The sequence below is a fragment of the Dromiciops gliroides genome, chromosome 5 (assembly GCF_019393635.1).
Source record: "Dromiciops gliroides isolate mDroGli1 chromosome 5, mDroGli1.pri, whole genome shotgun sequence".
Lineage (NCBI taxonomy): Eukaryota > Metazoa > Chordata > Mammalia > Microbiotheria > Microbiotheriidae > Dromiciops > Dromiciops gliroides.
Genome location: NC_057865.1, coordinates 185,923,723 through 185,951,457, shown reverse-complemented (window position 1 = coordinate 185,951,457; position 27,735 = coordinate 185,923,723). Strand labels below are relative to the sequence as shown.

General features: G+C 35.8%; 1 protein-coding gene across 1 annotated transcript in view; it reads right to left on the bottom strand.

The window, feature by feature from the left end:
- Window positions 1-27,735, bottom strand: part of SLC15A5 (solute carrier family 15 member 5) — a 160,066-nt gene that overhangs the window by 118,990 nt on the left and 13,341 nt on the right. Inside the window, exon 3 of the mRNA XM_043967604.1 lies at window positions 11,181-11,350. Coding sequence (XP_043823539.1) covers window positions 11,181-11,350 — 170 coding nt within the window. The remainder of the gene's footprint in view (window positions 1-11,180; window positions 11,351-27,735) is intronic.

Below are 27,735 nucleotides of genomic sequence, written 5' to 3'. Positions count from 1 at the left end.
TTCATCTTCTGTTACCTTCCCTTATATCTATGTCTGTATGGAGTTCTCTCTCCACACATGCCAATTTTCATTTTTCCTCATTAGAATTGTTTCTCTTTGTTTCTTTAGAGTTTTGTTCTTCAGTTTCTTATCTCTCCATAGTTGAGTTCCCCTTTAGTATGTCAAATCCATGTAATTATGTGTATTCTTGCTCTAAATCGTGTGAAATCTGCTCCTAAAATCTAGTATTTACTTTTGTTTTTTATTCCATACTCTGAAAGAAAGTGTTCACATTCTTCTAAGTTTCCTTTTATTACCATCCAGCAATCAGTTTCTCTCTTGGTGAAAATCAAATTTGAACTAGAATTCTGCTTTGTCTATTCCTTTACTGTTTAAATAAACAAAGATTTATTAAAGTGAGTCAAGAGAGTGTTTGACACTTTGCTTTTGACACGAACAGATAGATAAACAGAGAGAGAGAGAGAGAGAGAGAGAGAGAGAGAGAGAGAGAAAGAAATACAGAGACAGAGAGGAAAAGAGAGACAGAGACAAAGAGATAGAGAGAGACAAAGAGAGCTCCTCTGTCTCTCTGTATCTGAATGTCTGAATAATTGAAATCCCAAATCACTATTATATCATATTTCCCTTTTCATCCTGTGCTCTAATGTCAAAATTGCTATTTTGCCCCTCCATTTTTGCTTTTCTGCTTCCTTTTATGTGTATCTTCACCCATTAGAATGTAAACTTCTTGGTATTGAGGGCTTTAAAGATGAAGGATAGGGAAGAACATGATATTCTTGACTGATGGACTATCTTTTCTTCACAAAGTAGGAAGTGAAGTTCTCTCTTGAGAGAGAGAAAGTCAAGAAGAGAGAATGGCTTGAGGAGAGAATGCCATGTAGGAGTAGAGAAAATGAACGGTGCATGTAACCCAGGGTTGGATTTTTGCCAAGCATGGGAATTGAAAGGACAAAGGAGTAAAGAATTCACTATAGCGGACAGTATCTAGATGAAATAATTAACTAAAAGTCAGGATTTTGAAGATACTAAAAGTAAGGCCAAAGTAAATGAGGCCAAATGAGACTAGGAGAGGTTGGAGAGAGATGACATCAAGGCTTGTGGAAAATGACAATCAGAAACTAGGATAATATAGACAAATTTCATGAACTTTAATGGAAGAAAGAATATTATCATAGCAGCAGAATTAGGATCTTTAAGTATCAATGAAGAGCAAAGAATATACGCACTCTTACTTATCCAAGGTTGCTGGGGAACATAAGAGAAGATGCAAAAAATTCTAGAAAGGGTGACTGGCTTCTACAATTTTTATGAGGTCTTCTGGGACTCAATGAGTTCATAAAGAGGGAAGGAACATGATAAGAAAAAGTCCAAAGTAAAAAATAGCTTGTTGACAATGAAATGAAGATTCCATAAAACAATGGAAAGAGAATACAAAGCAGGCTATGAATTCTGGAAAGACAGACTTGAAGTGGAAAAAGATGAGAGAATGGGGTAGTGTTTGTAGGCAAGTGTAGCTTTCATCGAGAACACTTTCACAGGTAGGATATTTCTATTCATAGAATGAAGATGTAGGACATTTGACTTGCACTTCCACCCTCAAGGATTTGTGGTTAGAGAACATGTCAGAAGGTAAATAGACTAGAATTGGTTTCCAACAATCTGATTGAAATTTATATTCACAATAAAATTTTAAAAATAAGATAATCCCAAGATTGTATAGAATGATACAAAATTGGAAAGTTTCCTGCATATGGAAATAAGCATTAAGCTCTGTACCTAAATGATATTCTGATTTAGGATGTTTGGTTTCTGAGGCTCTGGTCCAAGGTAAGGTCTGGGTTCAACCACAGTAGCTTCTTTGTCCCATTACAGTGGTAATAGAGTATTCTAGTGTTGCAGTGAGTCAGGTCTATGTAGCATCTTTGGGTGGTTGGGACATTTTCTGATCCTAATGATGGTGTTTACTCTCCACAAAACAGGAAGTTGCTTTTAAGCACCACCTGGTATTTACTTTCCTAGACCATAGAGTTGCTTTCTTGAAACTTTCAGTGGCTCCAACATATCACATATTATTTTTCCTGCCTCAACTGTGAGGATATATTGCACATGGCCATCTCAAGAGAGATAAATCACATACTCAGACTGGGAGCAGATTTATTGGCATCCATGTCTGGCCAACTCATGGTTTGTTATGATGAATGTTAAGATATATACTACTTCCCTTTCTTAGCTGTAACTCTCATAGTGTAAATTATCAATAAAAAAATTTGTTAATTTATGCACCCATCTAACTGCCTAGATGAAACCAAGGCAAGATCCACTTTTGTAAAAGAGGTAGGGGTTATTGAGGTAAATAGAGGTAAGCACAAGTGTACAGCATAAGATAAGGGAATTTTCTTAATGAGAGAGCAGAGATTTCAGGGGACGTAGTAGAAGGAAAAAGGCAGAGGAGGGGAGGGATTGGAAAATTGTGATAATGAACTTGATAGGAATAAGATTTTGAGGATATATCCCAGGATAAAATTTGATGGTGATTCAATCACAGAGATTTAGGGGGAGAGGAGATGAGAGATTGTCAGTCATTGGATGGGGTAAATACCAGCTCATCAAAATACTCAATATCTCAGAACTGGAGGTAGTAATGTTGATGACAATAGAGGTTGGGAAGGTTATTTGGTGAAGGAAACTACTCATCTTGGTAATATATATCAAGGGCAGTTATTTTGCTCTCCATACCAACCCTTATGTGGGTCTGTATGAGAGCTAGGAGAGATGGTTTAACTTAAGAAAGCTTAGCTTTTTTGTTTGTTTGTTTGTTTTGATGCTGATCATATATAAAGCAGTAATGATATACATAATCTAAACAAATGGCTGAGTCCCGATGATTTAGTTATAGAAATAAAAGGGATTATGATGGCATTTGAGGAATAGGTCACTCATAAGGAGGCCAGAAATATTGATTCACACAGATTAAACAAATAAATGGTATTAAGTATTTAACATTATTTCAAGCTGCAAAAATTTCATACCTACTGAATTCTGAGCAAGATATGACCTGTAGTTAGGATTATATGTCAAAAACCCACTGTCTTGGGGTGGTGCAGTGGATAAAGCACTGGCCCTGGATTCGGGAGGACTAGGTTCAAATCCGACCTCAGACACTTGACACTTATTAGGTGTGTGACCCTGGGCAAGTCACTTAACCCTCATTGCCCCACAAAATAAAAAAAACCAAAACACTGTCTTTCATAAACCAATATATAGCAAATCCTTGTACTATAGGTAAAGACTTTGAAATAGCTTTGAAATTTAATTAAACTCTAGTGGAACTTGAGTATTATCAGAGACTGAATTTTGACTAGGACAGAACATCAATCCATAAAAATTTAAGACCATTTTTATCAGTCTCCATACCAAATACTTATACTTTTCAAGTTACATGAAATTAAAAAGCTTTCATATAATAACAACCTAACTGAAGAAGTTAAAATCATATGAATACCTAATGAAATACATATAGCTCAATGAGTGCTAAACTTGTAGCTAGGAAGACCTAAGTTCAAAATTTGCCTTAGATGCTTACTAGCTTTATGATCCTTGACAAGGTACTTAATTGAGGCCAACCTCTCTTTCTTCATCTGTAAAATGAAATAATTATATCACATTCTTCCATGGTCATTATGAGAATCAAATAAGTTTATACATACATGTATACACACATGCACATACACACATATATGTAAAATTTTGTAAACCTTAAAGGGCTATTTAGAAATTAGCTTTTAGATTTTAATTAGAATTATATACTATTGCTTTCAAGGAGATTACAGAAGTTGAGCTGATGTCCAAATGCTTTTATTCAACTGCAAAAAGCAGTTATTTCATCCACTTACACAATAGTTTGCAGAATATTAAAAAGTAATAATAGGGTAGAAACTTATCTTAGAATCATTTCTATCTGAACTCCATCAAAATAAAAATTATGAGTTAACAATAACAGTGATTCATATTTTTATAGGACTTTATAGTTTTCAAAATACTTTTTTCATGATAATCAGTGGTGGAGATTTCAAAGAATTAATAGTCCCATTTTACAAATTCAGAAACTGAGACTCAGAGAGAGAGAGAGAAAGAAAGAGAGAGGTTTCTTCACTATATCATCACATAGCACATATCAGAGCTAGGACTTAAGGATGGGTTTTTGGATCCAAGATCCTATGTCCTTTGTCATATGCCATATTTTGAGTAAAATATAATCCCTTTGTTCCCCCAACATACTAATACATCTGCCCTCTATAAAAAGTCAAATTCCTTTATTATATGGACATATTTTCAAATGTTTCTTAGGCTAAAATGAAACAAAGTTGAAAAGCTACTCAGTGAATTTAAATCTATCTCATCAATTTAGCACCTCCCCTTCAAATAAGCTATATGACCACCTGCAGAGCACTATTCCAGGATCCCCAAAGGGCATCAGGGAAGGAGGTATTCTGGAACTTAGATTTATGGGTAGGAGAACATTCACATCCTTGAAGTAATTTTCAAGTTTCCTTTCTGTATAATCTTGAAGTGTGAGGTGTTGATATTAATAAGAAAAAATGGGTATAAAGGAAAGAAATTAACACATCTCAGATCAAAATGAACAACATAGGAAAAAAATTCAATGTTGATTATCTACACTGAAAAATCATATTGGTCCATTTTGCAACATGCATTTTTTACATGAGGAGAAGGCCTCTGAGGGCAAGGCCATGTGGCTTTTCTTTGGCATCAGGAAGAAACGTTTGCTTGTGGGTACTCTCTATCAAGGCTAACAGACAATCAACTTGAGGAGCCTCCCATTTCTGGGAGGAGGACACGAAGTAGGAAGTGGATGCTGGCGGAGGGGTTCTGTCTCTTTTGGTTCGTGACCTCGCCATGGTAGGTTGGATGATAGGGTCTCTTAGAAATAGTTAGATTTTTACCTTTCTCTCTGATCCTAATGCTCCCTGATAAATACTTAAATACTCTTGCTAAAGCTTATAATTTATTGGCGATCACTCATTAGATTTTAGATAGTTTAGCTAGAATTTTCCCCCCTTACAATGCCAATTTTGCCTTTGAGGTTTCTTAGCAAAGATACTGGAGTGGTTTGCCATTTCCTTCTCCATTTTAAGCCTACTGGACGTGGTATTCTCATGTGTTCTCCCATCCAAATGCTAACTAGGCCAACTCTCCTTAGTTTCAGAGACAAGGAGATTGGGTATGTTCAGGGTCTTATGACCATGGACTATCTACTGACTCATTGCGTAACACTGGAAAGTTACTTAAAATTATATCTGCAATATCTACCCAATAGAACTATTCTAAGGATAAAGCCTGATAATATATCATAGAAGGCTTTTAATTTTTAAAAATCATTACAGAATTTCTAAGCATTAATATTGTATGTTAAATATCTAGTAAGTTACCCTGGGTTCTTAAAAGTCATACCAGTGAAACACAAATTTTGCTAAATCCTAAAAAAAAAAATTAGAAAAATTTCTAAAATGGATCTAAAGACCAGCCTCACTAAATTAGCAATCAATTCAATATCATAAATATTTATTAAGAACTTACTATGTGCCAGGCACAAATAAAAAGAAAGACAGTTCCTGCAGTTAAGGAGCTGAAAACTGAAAAAGCATGATATTCTGTGGAGTTGAAACCAAATAGAACAGTTGATTTATAAAGGGAGACTTTGGAAGGGTTTATTGTACCACCCTTCAGCACTCCAATTAGAAGAAATTTGCCAACAGATTGACTACACCATTATTAATTTTTTGCCTGTAGTATTCTTGAAGAGCATGTACTAAATTAAAGGGATTTTGATTTTTTCTCAGCATAGGACATTTCTTTTTAAGGAGGGGGGCCAGCTCATCATTTCCTACCTGTCTGTATGATTTCATCATGCCAATTAGCCAGGTAACCTCCTTCTCCTCCTTTACCCTCCACCCTCTGCTTTTCAGCTTCTTCTTCTTTTTTTTTTTTTTTTGCAGGGCAATTGGGGTTAAGTGACTTCCCCAGGGTCACACAGCTAGTAAGTATTAAGTGTCTGAGGCCAGATTTGAACTCAGGTACTCCTGAATCCAGGGCCAGTGCTCTATCCACTGTGCCACCTAGCTGCCCCTTTTCAGCTTCTTTTTACATATTGTCTTACCTCATTTAAACTCCTTCAGGGTAGGGACTGTCTTTTACACTACCTGACACATAGTAGTTTTTTTTTTAATGGATATTTATTGATGGATTGACAGGGAGTATTATTACTAGATGTAATCACTAATATTTTAAAACAGTAAAAGATTCAATTAGAAATTCAAACAACAGAGAGAGTTCAAGGAGAAAGTAAGGAGAGGTAAGTAAGGAGATAGTAAGAGAATACTTAGCCGTCCTTGAGGAATTCAAGATATCAAAGAGAGACTGAAAGAACTAGCAAATGTAATTGCTGAGTCACAGTAAAAAAGATACTTGAATGATAATAGTGAAAATGAGAGGTAGTATAATGTTGGAAAAAAAGCAAATTTTATCCTTTTCAAAAAGAAAAGCAGAATCAAACTTGAAAACAATGAGATTGACTTGAATTGCTAGCAGAATGTGAGAATGTATTATTAAACGTATGATTAGTAAACATCTGGAAGAGTCACAATAAGCCAGCATGCTTTCAAGAATGAGTCATTCTAGATTAATCTTATTTTCTTTTTGACAGGTACAAACTAGTAGAAAACAGAATTTCTATATAGTTTACTTAGGTTTTAGGAAACAATTTTCTAAAGTATCTCATGCTATTTTGGTAGAAAAGATAAAGGAATGTCAGCTAGATAACTGAAATTACATGTATTTGGAACTGGTTGAGTAGTTGAACTCAAAAAGTAATCATTAATGGTTTGATGTTATCTTGGCAAGAGGTCTCCAATGCATTGCTGCTTGGACCTCTAGTATTTAACATTTAACATTTTTATCAATGACTTGGATAAAGACATGATTGTATTTTTATCAAATTTGTAGATGACCCCAAACTGGGAAGGATAACTGAGAGTGAATAATAGAGTCAGGATTGAAAAAAGATCTTGAGGAGCTCTCGTACTCATGACACAATTGCTCCAAAAAACATCCAAATAATGCCATAGGAAAATGCCCAGAGCAGCAAAACTCACAGAAGAATGTGCTGAAATCATTTTCTAACCAAGAATGGCTTGGAAGGTCAGAAGGAGGGAGCTGCTGTGCTGATACAGGAGTCGAGCCCAACCCCACAGTCACCCTGACACAGATCCAGTCCAAGGAAGGTCTCACCAGAGCAGGAGACCCCCAGAGCCTCTGAATCAGCTGAAGCACCAGTATCATCTGGAACTAAGCTCACAGTCTGGTGAGAGGGCTGAGCCCTGGGCAGGAGGGAGACTATAGGGGTCTATGCTGGGTCTGAGGCAGAACTTGGGTTTTTCACTCCTGCTGGGAACCAGGAGGCAGGCTTGAGGAGCAGTGGCCCAGATGGGGGAGGGACTCATCAGAGCTAACAACCACAACATACAAAGCTGGTTGATTAGCAAGTGGGTCTGGGGCCATCTACGGACCAGGGAACAGTCCAGGCAAGTGAAAAACCTGATTCTCCTTAAATCATACCACCTGGGCCTTCTTAAGCTTGGGATACTGCAGCCTGGAAACAGTGCTCCACTTTAAGGAGCTAAAAGTCAAGTAAAAGAAAGGCAAGATGAGCAGAGAGAGAGGTGAGGACCACAGAAAGTTTCTTCAGTAACAGGGAAGCCCGAGCTGCAACCTCAGAGGAAGATGTCAACATCAGGGCCCCTATATCTAAAGCTTCAAAGAAAAATATGAATTGGTCTCAGGCCATGGAGGTGCTCAAAAAGGACTTTGAAGATAAAGTTAGAGAGGTAGAGGAAAAAATGGAAAGAGAAATGAGAGTGATGCAGGGAAGACATGAGAAAAAAGTCAACAGCTTGAAAAGTCAAATTGGCCAAATGGAAAAGGAGGTACAAAAGCTTACTGATGAAAATAACTGCCTAAGAATGAGGATTGAACAAATGGAAGCCAGTGACTTTATGAGAAACCAAGACACAGTAAAGCAAATCCAAATGAATAAAAAAAATAGAGGGCAATGAGAAACATCTTCTTGAAAACGCTGCTGACCTGGAAAATAGGTTCAGGAGAGATAATTTGAAAATTATTGGTCTACCTGAAAACCATGATCAAGGAAAGAGCTTAGACATCATCTTCCAAGATATCCTCAGGGAAAATTGCCCTGAAATTCTAGAAGCAGAAGCTAAAATAGAAAATGAAAAAAATCCACCTATCACCTCCAGAAAGAGATCCCAAAAGGAAAACTTCTAGGAATATTATAGCCCAATTCCAGAGTGCTCAGGTCAAGGAGAAAATATTGCAAGGTGCCAAAAAGAAAGAATTCAAGTACTATGGAGCCCCAATCAGGATAGCACAAGATCTAGCAGCTTCTACATTAAAGGACTGGAAGACATGGAATATGATATTCCAGAGGGCAAAGGAAATGGGAATACAACCAAGAATCACCTACCCAGAAAATCTCAGCATAATCTTTCAGCAGAAAAAATGGGACTTTAATGAAAAAAGAAGACTTTCAAATATTTGTGATGAAAAGACCTGAACTTAATGACAAATTTGACTTTCAAATACAAGACCCTACAGAACCATAAAAAATTGGAGCTGGGGGATATACCTGGGGTCGTACAGTGGGCAACTGTCTTGTGTCTGAGGCCGGGTTTTGGCTGGGATCCCCCTGGGTCCAGGGGTGATGCTTTGTCCACTGTGTCACCTACCTAGGTGATGACATCTTTAGGGTTAAATTGAGGGGTGAAGGGAATGCACTGGGGGAGGGGAAAGGGCAGAGGTGAAATCCTACATGAAAGAAACAGGAAAAGGCTTATGGAGTGGGGGGAGAGATGGGAGAGGAGCAGGGAAGTAAATGAATTTTATACTCATCAGAAAAGGATCAAAGACCTTAAACTCATCAGAGCTGCCTCAAGGAGGGACTAACACACACACCCAACTGGGTGGAGTAATCTATTTAATCTGTGCAGTAAATAAGCCTAACACTCATCAAAATTGGCTCAAAGACCTCAATCTCATTAGAATTAGCTCAAGGAGGGAATAATGTACACACTCAATTGGGTGGAGTAATCTCTCTAACCCAGCAGGAAAATAGGAGGGGAAGGAGATAAAGAGAGAGGAGCAAAAGAAGGGCAGAGTGGGGGAGGGAACAGACAGAAGCAAATCCCTTTTGAAGAGTGATAGGATGAAAGAAGATGGATAATAGAATAAATATCATGGGGAAGGGAATAGGATGGAAGGGAAACAGTTAACAATAATAATCATGAAAAAGAGAAAGGGTGAAAAATTGTACAAAAAATATTTATAGCAACTCTTGGTGGAGGCTAAGAATTGAGAATCAAGGGAATGTCCATCAATTGAGGAATGATGGAAAAAGCTGTGCTATATGATTGTAGTGGAATGGTCTTGTGCTACAGGAAATGACAAACAGGATGATCCCCGAAAAACCTGGAAAGACTAATGAGCTTCGATGTGTAGTGAAATGAGCAGAGCTGGGAGGATATTGGGCATAGTGACAGCAGTATTGTTCAATGAGCAATTGTGAATGACTTAACTACTCTCAGCAATGCAATGATCCAACACAATCCTAAGGAACTAATGAGGAAGCTTACTATGCACCCCAATAGAAAGAACTGATAAAAAGAACACTGTCTTGTGGACGGGGGAGGAAAGGGAGGGAGGGAGGGAGAAAAATTTGGAACTATAAATCTTATGAAAATGAAAGTTGAAAACTACCCTTACATGTAACTGCAAAAAATAAAATAAATGTTTGCTGCTAAAAAACAACAACAACAACAAAGATCTTGAGAGTTAAGAATATTGAGATGAATATTATTAAATTCTTTTAATAAGGATAAAAGTTCTACCTCTGCCACATAGTGATGGTGTAATCTCAGTCATGTCACTTAACTTTTCAATACTCCAGGCAGCTCTTTAAGGCTGTAAATTGGGGGGCTTGTGCTGATCTGCATTAGTAGAGGGATTTTCCTTATGAATTTCATATTCCAATTAAATCACAGGATTAATACATAAAAAAGGAAATTTCTGAACTTTGACTAAAAGTATCTTGCTTCACAAGTAAACATATATTGCACACTTATACTGTGCCCTGCTCGATTTGTTTAAAAGAGGTTGTAGAGATTTCTGGGGATTGTAAATTTACATGAGTCTGGGTGATATGGCAGGCAACAAATTGTAGGTTACATTAAGAAAAGAGCTTCCAGGAATAGGGAGGTAACATTTTCTTTGTTCTCTGTCCCAGTCAGTTCATAGTACTTGTGTCCAGTTTGGAGTTTCACATTTCAGAATGCGCTCATTGATTAGCTGGAAATCATCCAAAGAAGAGTGTTACTTTGAGTACTTGCCATATGGATGGATTGAAGGATGGGATATTTTGTCTGGAGTAAATTTACAGAGGACAAAACTGTTGTTTGTGTTTGAAGGGCTTAATATGAATATGAAGGAAGGACTCTTTGTTTGGCCCCAGAGAGCAGAACCAAGGTCAATGGATGGGTGTTGCAAAGAGGCAAAGTTTATCAGGAAAAGTTCCTAAAGAATAGAGCAGTGTAATAGTGGAATGGGTTGCCTGGGGAGGTGGTGGACTCTCTGTATGTCCCTTTATGAGATATGTTGTAATACTAATTCTTTGGAGAGTATGGTTTAAACTGAGATAAGGGTTTGTAATGTTTAAAATCTAAATTGTGTGGTAGCCAAAGATAGAGAAAAGCAGGTACTTAGGAGGCACTTAGCAGGTAGAAGGTAGAAGAAACCCAATGGATTTTTCTACTAAAAGGGCTGTGGCTGCCACTGCCCTAAGGCAAGGTGGTGCCCCAGAGGCTAAAGGGTTAAGTATGTCATGAATTCCAGGCCTTTACAATGCCTTTCAAAAAACAAACAAAAAAAGAGATGGTTTCAAGGAACAAGGGTCTTAGTTGTTACACCCCATAGGGGTTTATTTTATCACAGGTTTATCCCTAAATTTTTTCCAAACTCAAAAATCTTGTGATTCTGTAAAATGGCAAAAGTATAAAAATAACAAAATGGTAACACAAAGGATATTCACCTACCTTTTTCTGGCTGGTAAATCAGTTCACTGTGTACCATGTAAATAATAATCAGAACCATAAGCATAGACATAAATGGAATAAGGAAAACAAAATTTCTGGCCATTGATTGCTGGATATAACATATTCCCAGAAAGGCAATAACTGCATTTAGATTCATCAGCCAATTGAACCTATAGTAAATGGAGAGACAAAAAAAAACAACACCCTCATGAGCCTACTTCAAATAGTCATTCTAATGTTTTTGCACAAATTTATGCAAGGAAGTAATCTGAAGATTTAAGCAAATGTCTAAAAGATTGTTTTCAAATACTAGGGTCACTAAGTGTATGGTCAGAGTATAAGACTTCAGTAACATATAATTTTCTTCATCTATTCCATAAATATAGTTCCAACCTCATGAAAAAATATGCAGTTTTAAGGGGATGTGTTTTCTCCTTTGGAAGTGTTATTTAACCAAACTCTTGATCCAGAAGGGGATAAACTCCATATTTCCTTGGTAGTAGTTTCCCTTCTACATTTAAGTTGGACAGAAAAAAGTAATAGAAAAGCCAGAAACATTGGCAAACAGAGCTGGATGTGATAGTGGTAAAGTGCTGGGCTTGAAGTCAGGAAGACCTGAGTTCAAATTATGCCCCAGGCACTTAGTAGCTGTGTGACCTTAGGCAAGTAACCTAATCTCAGTTCATTTCAGCTTCTTCTATAAAAGGGGACAATAGTAACACTTCCCAGAATTGTTGAGAGATAATAATGGTAAAGTGCACAGTGTCTGGCATATAGTAAATGCTACATAAATGTCAGCTAGAATTATTTTATTATAATTATTGTAATTATTTTATTTCCAAATGCCCCAGAATATCAGAATTAAACAAGAAAGAGACAAGGCACAGGAGAAATGAGTAAGCTGTGAAAGATAGTCTCAATTTTTCTTTTTGAACTTTATAAAGCAGTCCAGCTAGGTAAGTAGCCCTTCAAGTATTGTGTGTTTTGAGGAAATTTTCCAGGTTCTAGGAAAACTTCTTTGCCTAAAATATTTCTCCCAAGTGCTGCTTGTGAAACTAAATGAAATTACTAGAACTTCACACCTTAAACAAATCAAATCATAGTATTTTAGAGTTAGAAAGGTTTTCAGAGGACCTTTTTATACACTTAAAAGGAATGATACCTTAAACCAGAATTTTCTAAACTGTGGAGTGTCTTCCCCTGAGAGGATACAAGGTCCTTTTGGTGAAGGGAAGAGGTTGTGGAGTGCAAAATTGTGGCCCCAAAAGAGGCAGGTATTAGCCTATTCTCCCCAAATAGGAGGCATTGAGCTATAATTATATTTATTTGTCTCCCTAAATATTGCCAGTTGAGGGGAAATAATTTCTAGGTTCCAACTCTATTCTTGGTCACCATTCCTTTAATAGGGAATGCTTCTAACTAACTATATACCCAAGGGACTGAATTCCTCCCTACCAAATGTAAGTTACACAAAGAACATCACACATAGTAAATAATAAATAAATCCATTTATCCAAACAAACAGAAATCATAGAAGTTATACCAAGCAGTAATGCCAGTTATTGGGTTCTCCCTCTGGGAAAGAAGTAGAGAGAGACAGAGAAACAGAGACAAAGACACACAGAGACACACACAAAAACACACAGAGAGAGAGAGAGAGAGAGAGAGAGAGAGAGAGAGAGAGAGAGAGAGAGAGAGAGAGAGAGAGAGAGAATCTCATGTAAGGGAGAATTCTACAAAATATTTAATGCAACAAGACAGGAATAAGGGCATGATCAAGGTGCTGGCTCCACTATATGTCAGCTTCTTCCCAGAAGAATTAAATAAACCTTCTACCCTGAATGAAATAGAAGGGGAAAACGTGTTTATTATTCACTTGGCTGGTATACCAAAACAATTTTCTTTTTTATTTTAAAGACCTAGATAGTTATAAACATAAATGGATAAATACATAGCTCAACTGCCATGGATAAGAATGATACTTTTGGGTTTTAACTGAAAAAAGAAATATTAATAGACTTCTATTGATAATATATTGAAATAAGCATTTTTACCTGAACATCTTATTATGTTTTGGCTAGAAATAAAAAAAAAAGTTTCTCTGATTTATCAAAGTGATGCCAGTTTTGCTACCATTCTTAATAGCTTATTTGCGTGAAATGTGATTTTTCTTCTATCAATGTAATAAAGAAAAAATATTGATCTTTATTAGTGTTTCAAAAATAATTATGAGTGGAAATAACATTGAGAAACATGTTTCGAGAAACTTTGTGCAAAAAAGACCTTATTTATCACATTCATGTAATTATTATTTTATACATTACAAATAAATATTGTAAAATACCTTACCAAAAAGGATCTTTTTGATTTTATTGTATTTTAAAATAATTTTGTGCTTCCACTCTCTGGCTGCCTCCACTAAAAGCTTATCAAGGATTATTTTGTAAGATGCTTGTCAATTTTTAGAGTTTTCTGAGAGTAGAGGTCTTCAGGACTTGGACACAGGATGGGTAGAGAGCTCACAGGAGAAGTCAGAACTTCATGGGACTTTAGCTACCAAGTAACTAGAGTCAAAGACTCTCATTTTATAGATGTTAAGTGTGGTACAGAGAAATCAAGCAATACATTAATCAATAAATATGAATTAATCATGTACTATGTACCAGTCACTGTACTAGGTGTTAGGGATAGAAAGATAGAAATGAAATAGTTCCTTTCCTTACCAAATGATTTGATTATTATCACAGAAACCGTTGCTGAGGCAAAGGTATTAAATACTTCTACTATTATTAGTAGTAATGATAACCAGGACAATAACTGACATTTATATCATTTCAATGTTTGTGAAACACTTTACATACAAGCATTCAGGAAAAGAAAAATTGTCTACTTCATAGAATAGGAGCCAGAACTTTTAAATTTAGGAAGTCTTATTTTTCACTATTAATTCTCTCCCCATGATGTGGAGGTGAATAATAGGAAGAATATGCATGTATGTGTTGGAAAGGTGAAGAGTGTGGGCTGGCTTAAATCCATAGAGTGACTATGCATTGTTCCTTGGATTTTTTTCAGGGACAACCTTTCTCCTTCTATGGTTGTAAAAAGCATTACCATTAACCAATTATGTAATCACAGTCCCAGAGACCATAACTGTGGCATAGCTAGTGAAAAGTAAGCAAGCATCCTCACCTGTTTCCATAAATTATGCATGGTCTTCTCTGTCACTTAAGAAGCTTTGTTCTACCATTCCAAAAGTGGCACAGCAAAAGTGTGCCATCTCTTACTAAATAATTCTGGTATTACCTTTAATCTGATTTCTCACTCTTCAGCAATATTTACAAACCTTCTTTTCAGTTTGACTGCCTTATGTACACAATGTACTCATTTTTCTTTCTCTGCCTTTAGTTATGTTGTTCACATCACCTCAAAAAAAAGTGCTGTTTTTACTTTCCTCTGCCTACTCAAAGACTACTTATGCCTAAGACCCATGTCCCTCTTCAATATTTTTATTTCATTGATTTTATTTGATCATTGATCACCTATTTTTCATAATACATATTTTTTCTAGGCTTCTCCTCTAGACAGCTTCCATGATGTGTCTAGAAACCAGCTACATCTAGAACTTCGAGTTTGTCACACATTTTAACAGTACATCATCTTGTAATTTTATTTGTTTCAGTTATATCATTCTCCCTAAATGGATTGAAAATAATCTCCTTAATGTCTGGGATAATTTCTCTCATATCTTCTGTATCTATCAAAATCTAATGTGATAGACACTTAGTAGGTATTCTATTATTTCTTGATGATTAGTTTATGAGGAGACATTTGGGATATTGTATGCAACTGATCAAGAGTTGGATTTGGAAAATAACAATCTTTTAGTGGAAGAATATTTTATACATTGTAGGCAATACAAAGTGGTAATTTTATGAGGTTTCTAGATGAAGTCCCTAGACTCAGCTTCAGGTCCTCCTTTACTGCTGCTCTAAGCTACACATTTGAATTGTGATTACAGGAACTAAGAGTAGCATTGAACTGGAAATCATGCTGCATTTCTTAAATGTGGGTGTTTTCATGTAGGTGAAGAAGAGAATGAAGCCAGAGGAAAGCTTCATATATCTCATGCCAAAAAGGCAGCTCCACATTATAAGTGCTTGTCATTCCCTTTGGGCACAGTTCAACTCACAGCAACATTGAGTAGAATTTGCCGATTTGATATTAAATCTGTCCTTTAAGAAATTAAGCATGGAAAATGAATGAAGTGCACAATTTGTAGCCAGCTTGGTGCTACTATTAGATGTGAAATAAAAGTTTGTGTCAAGGCTTACCATTACTATGCAAGATAAAGCTAAATATATTGAAATTATTGAAAATATATCACAAGGGATTTACAAACTTTACTGGTAAAATAAAAGTTGGGGAAAAGTAGGAAGTGATAACAGCGGCTTCCCTAAGCATCAGCTCAATGGAAACCAGGCTCAAGGGACAGAATTAGAAAACTGGAGATGAATAAGATATCCATAATGGCTATTCTTTTTCACTGTTTTCTAAAATCAGAAAAGGTTGAGAACGTTCTACTGTCTGATGAAACTAGATCCTTCACTGAGATCATGTTCATGGGATGTTCATATGTATGAGCCTTCAATAAGTGGTAGAGTTTTATTTGTTGATATTATCTAGTTTGTAGTCTTCATTGTCTGGGGAAAAAAATAGAAACACTCAGTGATATATACAGTGTTAAAAGTTAAGGAAGATGGGGTATCTAGGTGGCACAGTGGATAGAGAACCAGCTCCGAAGTCAGGAGGACCTGAGTTCAAATCTGACCTCAGACACTTAACACTTACTAGCTGTGTGACCCTGGGCAAGTCACTTAACCCCAATTGCCTCACCCTCCCCCCCAAAAAAATGAAATTTTAAAAAGGATGCACTGAACATCTATCCTAAAGACATAAAATATATAAAAAAAGACATAGTCTTCTTTTATATCAATGTCTTTTGCTTATACTTTCTGAATTTATCATTATTTATTTTGTGTTTTGGTCAGTGAACCCATCAGTTAACTAGCATTTGTTAAGTGTTTACTATGTGATAGACACAGTGCTAAGCAGCAGGGATGCAAAGATAGTCAAAACCATTACCCGTGCTCTCAAGGAGTTCATATTCTAATGGGGTGGGGGGAGAGCATAATGCAAATTAATATATGATACAAGATATCTATATCTATAGTAATAAGGATATAGAGATAGAGATATTGATATGACATAGATAGAGATGCATAGATATAGAGCTATAATTAGATATAGTTAGATATAGAGATAGATGCATAGTATATGTATAGATTTATGTATACAGATAAAAAAGATATATATGTAATATATGTATACTTATGTATGTGTTATAAATATTATTAAATAATTATTAAATATATTAAATATTATACTAAATATTAAATATATATCATACATATGTATATACTTACACATATATATTTTGTGTGTTGCACATGAAAAGTAATATCAAAGAAAAGGAAATACAAGTGGAGGTGAGTTTTGGGAGGGGAAAAGAAAGGCCTCTTGAAATCGATCATATTTCCTCTGAATCATGAAGAAAACCAAGGAAGTGAGATGACAGAGATGAGGAAACAGAACATTCAATTCACAGGAGAGCCAGCAAAGGGTGATAGGATTGGGAGATGAAGTGTGGTGTGTGAAGAAGAGAAAATAGAGAACTAGATTGTAGGGGAGTATAGAAGAGATTCAAGTAAGAATCAAGTAAGTCTACAAGAAAGGCAGGAAACGGATAGGTTAAAATCGGCTTTAAACAACAAAGATAACATTTTATATTTGATTTTAGAGATAGCATTGATTGGATAAAGGGTGGGAGTGATAAGGTAAGATCTGTCTTTTAGGAAAATAACTTTGGAAGCTAACTTGGGGCATAGATTTGAGTGGAGAGAGACATAGGCTGGTCAAGAAGTTAGAAAACTAATAATGTAAGTGTACATGTGAGAGGTGATGAAGGGCTGTACTAAGGTGATGACCGTATGCATGAAGAGAAAAGCCATGTACTAGAGTTCTTATAAAGATAGAAATGGCAAGATCTGACAACAGATTGGATATATAGGGTAAAGGAGAGTGAGGAGTCAATAGTGACATTGAAATTAGGTGACATGGTGACTGAGAGGATAGTGGTGTTCTTTACCAAAATAAAAAAAGGAGATAAGAGAATTTGGAGACAAAGACAGTGAGTTCTGTTTGTACACACTAGGCTTGAGATGCTTATGGAACAATTCGATCTGTCCAAAAGGCAGTTGGTTTATAGCACTCTAGTGCAAAAGAGAGACAAGATGTATACATACATCCACACACACACACATCTGGGAATCACATGGATACAACTGATAAACTAACAGATGGGAACAGATAAGATCACCAGATAAAACAGAACAGAGGGAGAAGACAAAAGGGCCTGGAACAGAGCCTTGGAGGGGCACCTGTGGTTCATGGACATGACCTTGTTTTAAGATCCAGCAAAAAAGACTAGGGAAGAGCAATCACCTAGGGAGGAGGAGAAACAGGAGAGAATAGTGTTATAAAAGGGAAAAAAAACTAAAGAGGAACCTTTTTTCCTGGCTCCATTCCTTATTTTCCAGACTTCTCTACCTCTACCACAGCAGCTCCTGCAGCTCCATTCTCTATTTAGTGAATTCATCCATGGAATCTCCAATTGAAGAAGTACCCAAGTCAGCTATGTTTATCCCTTTCCTGATTCTCTGGACTTCTTCATCTTGTCCCCAGCAGGTACCTTCTCCCACACACCTGGTTTTCAGCTCCCTTTTCTGTTTTCTTTCCTCCATTAGAATTTCAGCTCCTAGAAGGCAGGGACTGTCTTTTCAATTGCATTTATATTCCCAGCACTTAGCAGAACATGTGGATCATAAGTGCTTGGATAGATAAATGTTTAACAAATCCAATCTATCTATTCCCCTATCTAACCATCCATCCATCTATTTAGTTAAGAAGTTATCCTGAGAGAAATGGTGATCAAAATTAAAGTCAAGAAAGAAGAAGAATTTTAAAAGACAAATTAAGAGACTTCTTAGAACAATTAATTGAAATATTACATTTGTTTGCCAAAATAGGACAAAAGAGATACTACTGAACTCATAATATAAGACAGATATCTTGAAACCTAAATCAAGAAATACTGCAAAAAATCCTACAGACTAATAGTGCTTAATGCATATTGATACAAAAATATTTTTTAAAAAATTAACAAGATTGAAGTAACATATTAAAAAGATTATACCCTATGTCCACATTGAATTTACACTAGAAAAGCAGAGTTGATTCAATAAGGAAAATCATAAACATAATGGAACATATTACTGTAAAAATAATAAAATTATGACTACATAAATAGGAGCAGAAATTTTTTGGACAAAATACAATACCCATTTATGTTTTTTTAAAATTACAATGCTTAGCAACATATATCATTATGTAATATGCTAAAACAATCAATCTAAACCTAAAAGCCATCCTTATCTGTAATACCAAAACATTAAAGGCTTTGCCACTGAAATCAGCAGTAAGGCCAAGGTGTCTACTGTCACATCTACTATTTACTATAGAAATAAATTTAAAAAAAAATTTTAAGCGGGTCAATGAGGGTTAAGTGATTTGCCCAGGGTTGCACAACTAGTGTCTGAGTCTGGATTTGAACTCAGGTCCTCCTGAATCCAGGGCCAGTGCTTTATCTACTGTGCTACCTAACTGCCCCCTAGAAATAAATTGAGGAAACAAGCATAGACAAAGAGAAAACAAATGATCAATTCTTGCAAACAATTTGATGCTTTGTTTAGAGAGCCCTGGGGATTCAATTAAAAATTACTTGAAATAATAGCTTCAGTAGTGTATCAGGAAAGAAGAGAAATTCATAAAAATGATCACTTTTTCTGTATTGCCTATAAAACCCAAAGGAACAAAATAGAAAAAGAAATTCCATTAAACATAACTATATAAAATATTTCAAATATCTGGGATCTGACCTAAGAAAACAAACACAAATTTTATATAAGTACAATTATAAAACACTGCATAAAAATGAATATTTAGAGAAATTTAAATTGCTTATAGTTGGGTCATCCTATTATAATAAAATAATTCTAATACCTAAATTAATATATATATTCAGTGCCATAATAATCAAACTACAAAAGGGTTACTTCATAGAACTAGAAAAATAGTAATTATATTAATCTTGAGCCACAAATTTAAAAAAATGGGAATAATAATATGGGAAGAAAGTAGTACCATATTTCAAACCATATTACAAAGCAATACATGTCATAAAAATGTGTACTTATTAAATAGTAAGAAAAAATTGACCTGGGAAAGAGATTAGGTGCCAAAGATACAGAAGCAATTGAACATAATAGAACAGTATTTGCTAATTTCCTGCTAACATAAAGATTTCAACTCCTGTGCTAAGTAGTCTGGCAGAAATTAGCTTTATACCAACACCTTACACCTTTTACCATACACAATATATTTCAGTAGATACATGATCTAGAGGTAAAAGGTCTTCATAAACGAAAAGAAAAATAGGAAAGAGCCTTGATAAAGCAAGGGAAAGAGAAGATCACAGGAGATATAAATGGAAATTTTTGATTAAATAAAATGGATTTTGTTGATAAAAACTAAATCAAGGCTGTTAAAATTAAAAGAGAAACATTAATTTATGAAAATAAATCAATAAAAAATTTCTTGTGGGGCAGCTAGGTGGCACAGTGGATAAAGCACCAGCCCTGGATTCAGGAGGACCTGAGTTCAAATCTGACCTCAGATACTTGACACTTACTAGCTATACGACCCTGGTCAAGTCACTTAACCCCCATAGCCACACACACCCCCCCAAATTCTTGGATAAAGGATTGATGTACAAGATATATGTGGGACTGATACAAAATTTGAACAGAGATCTTTGAATTGAAATAACTACCTAGTAAGGAAGTAATGATCATATACAACCAACACAGTTTCATCAAGATAAATGTCAAACCAGGCTAATTTTAATTCCTTTTAAGATAGTCTTAATTAAATTGATAAATCAGGGAACTTCTGTACATATATTTTCTTTTACCAATATTTTAGCAAAGTTTTTGATAAAGTCTTTATGTTAGTTATTGTTGAAGTAGGATAGACAAGAGTGTAATCAAATGGATTGAGAACTGGTAAATGAGTCAAAGAATTATCATCATAGATGTGCATAAAGTGTGGATCAGGTGTGTTGGCAAACTGATTCAAGGCTCTCCACATGGCTTTGTTTAGCATGATATGATTCTATATCAACATGGGAAGAAATATCCTGTGGACTTCCTCAAGGATCTGTAAATGGGTTCAGTGCACTTAGATAAAAATAAAGATAACAGGCTAATAAAATTGGCAGATGATACAAAGATGTGAAGGACAGCTAACACACTGTATAACAGAGTCAGTGTTGATTCAGGGCCAAATTTAATAAGATGATATTTAATAATAACAAATGTGAAGTGTCATTTTGGGTTCTTTATGTTCTATTAAAAATATGTTCTTTTCATAAGTACAAGATGGAGCATGCATGGCTAAACAGCAGTTATAGTAAACTCAATATGAATATATCAGTATGATATGATGGCCAAAAAACAAATGTGATTTTGGACTGCATTTAGAGAGGCATAGTTATGAGGAAAAGAAAAGTGATACTTCAATTGTACTCTGTCCTGTTTAGATCTGTTGGAAGTGTAGTATTCATTTCTAGGTAATTCATTTTAGAAATGGAATTTTAAAATGAGATTATATTAAAGAGGACACTCAGGATGGTGAAGAACCTTAAGTCTATGGCAAATTAAGATCATTTGAAGGAATGTGGGATAATTAGGGAAGAGGAAAAAATAAGAGGAGGATGATGAAGGATAGAGTAGGACTCAAGTAACTACGAGGTGCTCAAGTTAAATCAACAAACATTTATTAAGATCTTTTTGGTTTTAGACAGGGAGAACTAGAATATAAACTAGAAGTGAGTAGAAGTTGCAAAAAAGGAAAATGTGGACTTGATGTAAGTAATGGATTTGTAACAGAGATATTTTCAAGTGAAATGGGTAGGCAGGGAGTAGCAGACTCCTGCTCACTGAAGGTCTTCAAGACTGTATGACCACTCTGATGGCATGTGGTAATGGAGATTCTTTTTTCCTTTTCTCTTTCTTTCTTTCTTTCTTTCTTTCTTTCTTTCTTTCTTTCTTTCTTTCTTTCTTTCTTTCTTTCTTTCTTTTCTCTGTCTCCCCCCCCCCTTTCTTTTTGCAGTGGGGCAGGGATTAGACTAAAATACTGTGATTTTGTCTTCCTGAGTTAAAGCCCTATACTCAATCCGTTATTTCTTGTAGTAAACAACTCTTTATGAGTCTCATTTTCAGTACCTAATTGAGTTTATTATAAGTAATTTTAAAGCCAGTCAATAAACATTTATTAAGCACCTCCTATATGCCAGGCACTATACTAAGTGCTGGAGATACAAATGCAAATAGGGAAAACAACACACAAAGGTTAGCTAAAGAGTTGGGGGGAGTGGAAGAGAAGAAGGTACTTAGTGTGGAGGACATAATGGAGAATTCCAAAGAAGTCCAAAGTCAGTGTAGCTGCTGAGAAATATGGAGAATAACTATGCAGACCTCTCCTTAAACAGAGACTCTGGAGCCTGTGCCTCTGCCCTCCAGTCAGAAGGTTCAATTAGAGGGAGAGAAGGTATCAATAAGATGTGAGTAATAGGCAGATTTAGTCCTGCAGGATAATGGGATTTCCCTAGGATGAATGTCTTGAGGAAGGAAAGCATTTTGAAGAGTTCTAAAGAAATCCAAAAGCAGGGTAGTTGGTCTGAAATACGGAGAAAACTGTCATTTTAAAAAATTTGTTTGAACAGGCATCCTATGATGTTTGGAATTCTTTAAAACACTTTTAGAAGAAGGTTGTTATTTTCCCCCTAGTATCATTAGAATTGAGTGGGTAACAAAGATGGGTGTGTTATTTGCACATGCTACCATAGTATTACTGTGCAATTTTGAAACAAGAGAACATCTTCTTCCAAAGTAATATTGAAAAAAAGAATCAAAGTGGGCACTTTGTGACTTGTTAATGTGTGACATTAAATTGTCTAGGGACAGTCAGAGAAATGTGCAATGACTCGTTTTGTTCTGTCAGTTGTTGCTTATTTTAGAATAAGCATTTTTCCCTCATAAATCTATTTTTTGGGGGAATACTCTTGTAGCTAAAAATTTAGAGCAAGGGAAGAGGATATAATCTTTAAAGTCCTTCTAAATTTTTCAATGGAATGGATTAGGTTTACACTTTAATGAAAGAGGGTCATTGAGTTTTGTCTAGGGAATGAAAGGTTGAAATGAATTTTTAAACCTTATTTTATGATTTTTGATTTGGAAAACCTTGCAGCTGTTTCACTCCTTTCTCCTTGTCTTCTCATTTTTTTCCTTCTTTGTGATTGCTGTGGGCTTTTTTAGTTGTCCTCCTTTTCCCACAGACTGTTTCAGTAGCCTTGAACTCTAAAGTCCTATAGGCAGTCTGCTCATGAAAATAAAAACTGTTTCAAGCATCCAGAGCCTAAAAACCTTTCCTAAGAAGGCAAATCAGGCAACAAGTCAAATGAGAAGTTTAATGTATTCAGTCTCTTTTTCTATTTCCATTTTGGTTCGATTTTCATGGGTGTATGCATTTGGGGAGAATTCTAAGGAATTTCCTGCAGGCTTGTGTTCATATTACCCTTTTGATGTGAGGAGGCTAAGGAAGAAGGTATTTGTTTCTAAGAAGGGAGGATATAGTATTGTTGGCATGGATAGAATGCCAATAGAATTTCAGTGGGGTTATTTTTGTTGAAAAATATTTTCAGGCTGCAGCTCAGAATGCAAGGCTCAAGATATTCTAAAGATAAAACTAGATGACACTAAGGCATAGAGGCAAATTTAAGGTCACAGATATTATTGTGACTTGGTAGGATGAGAGCCATGACTAGAATATGGCTTTGTGAGGGCAGACCTAATTCAAAAGGAACAGGACAGGTAAAATAGAGAGGCTGAGATGTAGTAATATTATAAATTATCAAGATGTATTTCTTTGAGGAACGTCAGGTGTCAGAGAGGAGAAACATTGTAGAGAGCATCTGGGTGAAGATCAACAGAAGCATAAATAAAAGCCATATTGCCAACTACCTGGAGGAAAGAGGAAATAGATCATAAGCTTAATACTGAAACAAAATATGGTAGTGATAAGGGGTTTCAATTATATTATTTACTAGAGCTTTCTGATAAAAGCAGAACTAAAAATGTATTGAATTGTCTTAATAGTAATTTAATCCTTCAAAAGGTAGAGAAACCATCCCAGAAATTTTTTCATCAGATGCTTACCAATAGAGAGGAACTGTTTTGGGGGAAGAAAATGATGGGAACCTTGGAGGACATAACCACACTATCTTACAGTTTATGAGAGAGAAAAGAGATGGGCATACAATAGTATGACATTCACCTTAAAATTTATAAATGCTTATTGATTGATAAAATATTCATTCCAAGAGAATTCTATAAAGACTAAGAAATGTTTGTAAGGGAATCTCTAAGCATTTGAAGGTTCAGAGATGTTTCTTGGGATAGGGAAGATAATGACCTCAATCCTTGAGTTTGGCTTTGTCTCTGGACTCTTCTACTATCTAGAGAAGAAGAGAAGTTCTTAAATTAAAACTTCAAAGTCTAACATCCTGACATTTTTGTTCTGAGAGTATACCTTACATGAAAGATGACAAGGCATAGCTTTGACATCAGACATTAAAATTGGGAGACATATGAAATTCTTATCTAAAGCTGAGATTGAGGTCTGTGACAGATATTGAAGCTCCAGACAGGAAACTGAGTTTGCAGAAAAGATTAACATTGGCACTACTAATTAGCTTGGAGGGAGGACTTCACGATTGATTTGGATATGAGGGTAAATAAGGGAGAGAGAAGAGTCCATTATCTTGAGACTTGTGAACCTGGGATATTGGAAGAATTGGGTTCACTCAACAGAAATAGAACAGTTTGAAAGTGTGATTAATTTGGATATGTTTGTGGTGAGATAATAAGTTCTGTTTTAGACATGTTGAATTTAGGATGACTATGGCACATCCATTTGGAATTGACCAATATACAGTTGGTGATGTGAAATTGGACTTCAGGAAAATAACTAAAGTTGCATATATAGATATAGATAAAGGAATGGTCTATAAAGAAATATAGAAGCTTCTACAGAAGCTACTGAGGCTGCAGAAAGATGCTGTAAAGATAGAAAACAGGAACTTGGACAGAATCTGGGTGGGACCATTTATGACTAGGCATAGTGACACCAATTGTGATTTAGCACAAAAGAATGAGATAGAATATTTAGATAGGTAGAAAGAGAGCCAGAGGAGATCAGTGCCACAAAAGCTGAAGGAGGGGAGAGTACCTTGGAGAAGGAGGAAATAAACAATTTCAATTTCAGTCTCTTGGCAGAGACTACCAAGAGAAGAGATACTGGATAGCACAATTAAGTATCATAAATTTAGAGAAAAGAGTATCAGTTGAGTGGTAAGGTCAGAAATCAAAGTGCAAGGACATAAAATGTTTAATTCTGTCTTCCTCAGGTCTCATGGTATATAGGAACATGGAACCTTGGGACCCCATTTCTTGAGTCACCTTCCAGAGACTGAACTACAACAGTATTTTAATTCCTGCATTGCCAACTTAGTGTTCTCTAAATTTGTGCATACCCAAGATAAAGCTCTTCTTCCCTGATTCTGGTTCTGGTTCTATTCTCCCTAAGAAGATTCTGCAGTAGGGAATTTGGCTCATTATTGTTTAGCATTAATAATGCTAAACTAATTTATTATTATTATTATTTTTATCCAACTAGGAAGAAAACTATTTATTCCAGTATTCCCATTTCTTTCTTGGTTTATTGACAGGAAACTGACAATAGTTTCTCTTAATTGATCAGCCACAAAATGAATGCCTTTTAAAAGTGCTAAATAATAATGAGCTAGATTTTCCCAAAGCCAAAGCTCCTCTCTAGAAACTGGGTTAACTCTTTCAGCTCATTAAGGTATCATTTGTTCAAACACTTGCTAGTATCCCAAGTGTTAACACTTGTGGTCTGTCTTAATATACCCCAAATCAATGCCACATAATGGATTTCACACTAGTCAAGTCTAAGTTGGTAATTTTGTCTTAATGTAGATTGGAGTCCTAAAGCTTCAGTTATTTTCCATTTACTAGCAAATAACTCAAGAAACTATGGATATTGACTTCAAAGTTTTGGAAATGTGAATCTTTCAGCCTCTGGAGACTCACATCACTCTAAACTATCACACTGATTTCTTACATCAATTTACAAAGTCATATAACTTCAGGATGCTATCTAACAATGAGAAAGTAGCACAGGATTCCATTCCTGGAGTCTGTAATGAGATTAGGAAATAATAAAAACCCAAATTTGAATTATTCATCCTATGGCTGTAATTGAATGGCCTGGATACCACACAGCTGGAAAAATTCATTTTCACCTTATTCCCCACCCTCCTATTTCCAAAGCCCCTTCCACTCCCCAAAGAAGTAGTTCGTTCATATTATGTCTCCTTTGTAATCAACACTGAGAAATGTCACTTTGATTAAACACAACTTTGAATGACTAAGACCACAGTATAATAAATTCTCCAGAGCTATCTTTCAGAACAACTGATTGCTCTCCAGTCTTAATCCTCCAGAGTCTTATTTAATCAAAATGATGTTGCTAATTAAGGATTAAAACCTCCAAATAGAGTTAGAAAAAAGAAGGATTTTTCTTTCTCCTTTGGGCAGGTCAAGGAGGCAAAATCTGCTATAAGGAATTGAACAGTCCCTCACACCCCTAGTAAAACTGCATTATTCTCTGACATTTGGATTTAATCCAAAACAGGCTTGAGTGCTTTGTAATATTAACATAATTGAAAAGAATGAGTCTAACTTGGAAAGCTACATCCAGATAAGCAAGATTTGTTCTAAATTTTCTCACTTACTTTGTATGTGGGGTTACTGAGTTTAAAATTATATATAAGAGATACACATCAAGTTGCTCAAAATGGAGGATCCCTGCTCAGATTTACTGTCAATTATGGCTGAAACAAAAGTACTAGATTTCACTGGGACAAGCCCAAAGACTTCAGAATTGTGGGAGACTTGGGCCTAGACGTAGGGATTAGATCAGGAACGTTGAGTTGGTGTATTCAGAAGAGAATCGAAGGTAAGAAGCATTCATGGTAGTGTCACAGGATACTGAAGAAGTTGCCTTGGAATCTGTTTGCTGGTAGGCAGGAATAAACTGGGAGAACTAACAGGGATTACTTCCTGATGTGAAGAGGAAAAGAAAAATTGGAGGGGAGGGACCAATAGGGTGAGCTTGAAATAGCACCCCCAGATCCAAGAGTACTGGAAGAAGTTTGAACACAGGAGGCATAAGGTGAATAATTCCACCAGAAATACATCCACAAAACTCCATGACCTAGTTGAGAGAAGGGGAATGACTGTCTAGGTAAACATGAGGAGAATAATTTCTGCCCCTTTCTATGATTTTCCCTCACATTATTACTTCCCAACTGACATAGGTGGTTATACCATTATTTTGGGGGTGGAGGGGTGGGGGAGATTCTGTAGGAAGATTGGAGAGGGGATTGAAAATGATTTTCTCGACCCTTTCTGCTTCTGTTATTATGACTTCTTTGATTTTTAAAAATCAATTTCTGTCTGCTGGTGAATGAACAGAAAAAATATACTAGAACATGGGTTTATGCAATAACAAATTAGGATTAGCCAAAACAATTGATACTGAAAGTGAAGGTGGCCGGGTCCCAGGTTATATATATTTATGTAGATTCATAGAGATGGTCAAGATTCTAAGGAGCAAATTGCTCCCAGTAGTAATATTAAACCAGTAATTTCTATCTATCAAATGGCTTATACTAACAGCCTTCCATTAACAACTGTTACATATTTACATAGATATTTTAAGTTCATTATACCTTCATATTTTAAGGTAAATATTATTACAATATGGCATAGTAGATAGATAGCCTCAAAGTCAAGAATGCCTGGCATTAAGTCTTGCTTGATACACACTGGCTTTGTGACCTAAGGCAAGTCATTTAACCTCTTAGAGCTCTTAGTAAGCTCTTGATCTACCTCATATTGGCTGGAAGTGGGGTGGGGTGTGTGGAATGGTACAGAAGGAAGCTGAATCAGAGAAGTTGAAGCCAACGACTTCCTGGGAGAACCTTTGTCTTCCTTTAGATAAAGCCTCCTATGTTGTGGGTAGAAGGAAAGAAGTTGCATCATGGAAACACTGCTTTCTATCACAAGACTATATGATTCACTTCAACTGTGTTCAACAGCACCAAAATAGGACCAAACAAGGAACATGGTAGAAATAGTTGGGATTTAGAAAGGAATAAACTGCGATAAAACAA